The sequence below is a fragment of the Frankliniella occidentalis genome, unplaced genomic scaffold (genome assembly GCF_000697945.3).
Source record: "Frankliniella occidentalis isolate FOCC.00 unplaced genomic scaffold, Focc_3.1 Scaffold10, whole genome shotgun sequence".
Lineage (NCBI taxonomy): Eukaryota > Metazoa > Arthropoda > Insecta > Thysanoptera > Thripidae > Frankliniella > Frankliniella occidentalis.
Window position 1 is genome coordinate 336,207 of NW_026267140.1, and position 2,635 is coordinate 338,841.

The 2,635-nt window shown below is 68.5% G+C and overlaps 1 protein-coding gene across 1 annotated transcript in view; it reads left to right on the forward strand.

Annotated features, from left to right (window-relative positions):
* The window catches only part of LOC113215259 (neuroligin-2-like), a 197,278-nt gene that overhangs the window by 158,487 nt on the left and 36,156 nt on the right, over window positions 1-2,635 (forward strand). Inside the window, exon 6 of the mRNA XM_052277349.1 lies at window positions 128-453. Within this exon, the coding sequence (XP_052133309.1) occupies window positions 128-453 (326 nt within the window). The remainder of the gene's footprint in view (window positions 1-127; window positions 454-2,635) is intronic.

Genomic DNA, 2,635 nt, shown 5'->3' on the forward strand with positions numbered 1-2,635 from the left:
CCCGCCCCATTCCTACCCCAATCCCCTCGTAAGACGTCCGCCCCTCCGCTCTGCTCGGCTCTGTGGAGGTGACAGGATAACGTCGTCTTTTCCTAGCCACTCTGACTGTATCGAACCCCTGTTGCAGGCCTGTTCCACCGCGCTCTCCTGCTGTCCGGGTCGGCGCTGTCCTCGTGGGCGCTGGTGGAGGACCCCGTGCAGTTCGCCGTGCGGCTGGCCCACCAGGTGAACTGCTCGCTGCCCGACGACCTGCTGCGCGACCACGAGATGATCGTAGACTGCCTGCGCGAGGCGCCGCTCAGCGCGCTGCTCCGCGCCGACGTGCGCCCGCCCACCTTCCTGTCGGCCTTCGGCCCCTCGGTGGACGGCGTGGTCATCAAGCACGACGTGATGCGCCAGCTGCTGACGGCGCCGCTCGCCGGCCAGGAGCGCGCGCCCAGGGACGGCTTCTCGGTGAGTATCATGAGGGTGGCGCTGACCCCCCTGCCTGACCCCGCGGCCGGCGGCCAGGGCTCGCCCCGCCCCACCTGCGCAAGGCTGGCGAGGCGCAGCCGTAAAAAACACATTACGATCGGCTGTCTCTAGCGGTGGATGTATAATCACGAGCTGGCCCAGGTCTGGTCTGACTGTTTGTCGTAAATTTGACGCGATGTCTGACCTCTGTGTGTGCGGCAGAGGGGGGGGGGGTCGTGCGTGGAGGGCGGCTGATACCCTGATCGCTACGACCTGCTGCACGGCAAGGAGCCCCCTAGATAAAATGTGAGGGGTCTGGGTCTAGAGTGCCTCATATATATGGGTTATACATACGTCATAAAAGCAAGATGTCCGCCCGCGATACCTCCGGCTAACATGCTGATGTGCCCCCCGCCCCTCCCCGCCCGTGTCACCCCAGCCGGGCAGGGCGCGCGGCACTCCCATTGATTGGATTGGCCGGGCTGCCAGACGACACCGACTCGCTGCTGCTGCTTTCGGCAGTGGATCCGGCTCAACACCAGATGCATTTCTGTTTTGTACCAAGTCCACAAGTATCGAGCCGCTCATCCCCGTCGCTGTCGCAGCGGCCCGCTGCCCACTCCATGGAAATGTGTCTTGTTGTTCGCAAGAGTAGCAGAAGCCACTTCTCGTTCTTGAGCGTGAATGCGCTGACCTCTTGTCATTGGCGCCGATGTTGTCGGGGCACGGCGGAGCGGGGCAGGGGCAGCGGGGGCGCCTGCACGTTTGAGACAGCGGGGGAACCCCCGCCCCGGACGGCAGTCTCGGCTCGGCGGCACACCCCGGAGATTGGAAATGAAATTCCGCGGGAACTCGTAAAGTCTAAGAAGTTTTCTTTCCGGGGGCAGTGTCTGTGTACACAGCCGGACGCGCGGGTCGCGCGGGGAGGGCGGTCCCTTTGTTCCAGTGCGGTGCCCGCTGCCACCCCTGCGGGCCCTGCGGGGCCGGGTACAGCCGGATGGGCCGGCTGCTCGCCCCGCCCCGCCGCGCCCTCCTGTGGTGGTGCTGCCTGGTGTCAGGGCCCGTGAAGACGGGATGTGGCGCGTTGCGGATGACGGCGCTCCGGCTGTCGCCCGGGGCGGTACGCGGCCCAGCGTGATGGGCGTGCGGGGGCTGCACCGGCTCCCCCGAGCTCCTCCGCACCGCCTCGCCCGCCCCGGGCTGCAACCTGTGGCGGCCCCGGCCCCGCCAGCCTCGGCCGCGTCGGAGAAGGGCCGGCTGGCCGGCAGGAAAAATGATTTCATCCCGCCCTCCATCATGCGAGGGAGGCTGTCGATCCGCCTGCCGGGACGGCTCCATTTGTCGTCCTACAACAAACGAGGGTAGGGGTAAGGGGTCGGGCCGACGCGTCGTATATGTAAAGAGGTTTACTTGGGAGCTGGGCGGCCCTTTCGTCTCGGAGGGCGGGCGGGCGCAGGACACCGATGCAGCCTCGCCCGTTGCCGTTTGCGCTCCCGGCCTCACGAAACTAATCGCCGGACTGTATGGGCTGCCGATGGTCCCTGCGGGGGTCCGTCCTGGCCGCCCCTGCCCCGCCTCTCCCCCGCCCTGCACGCGCGGCGCCCTCGGGGGCCTATATCTGACGCCCCGCGGGGGGACCACGCCACGCCACGCCGCGATTTGTCGCCCGCACCAGGGCGGGTCGCAGTTTGTTCTCATCGCTGGCCGACAGCCCCCTGGGCGGCAGTGGGGGAGGGGCCACGAGGGGCCGGCGGGGGGTGCACTCCGATACTGTCCGGGCCCCGCACCGCGTGCACGGCCTGCAGATGGCCCCGGCGAGAGAATGGGGCCCCATAACCCACCCCCGCCGCTCTCTCCCGTGCATTCATGGCCCCCTCCTCCCCCTTCCCCCTGCCATACCCGGCGGACATAACGCCCTCTTTTCAACTCGGCGCCGCCAGCCTGCGCCCTGCTCCTCCCGGCCCCGCACCGCCCCCCAGCCCGAGACGTGCTCGCTCAGGGTGGCCCCTATTAGCCGCCTACCTGTCACCGCCCCGCCCCCACCGCCCCCACAGCCATTACACCCTGCTGTCAGCCCCAGGCCCAGATGGCGGCCGTCAGGCGCCTGCTGACAGGGCGGGCCGCGCTGCAACCTGATGAGCTGCCCGCCGCCCGCCTGGAGGTACGCGGGCCCGCACTGCGG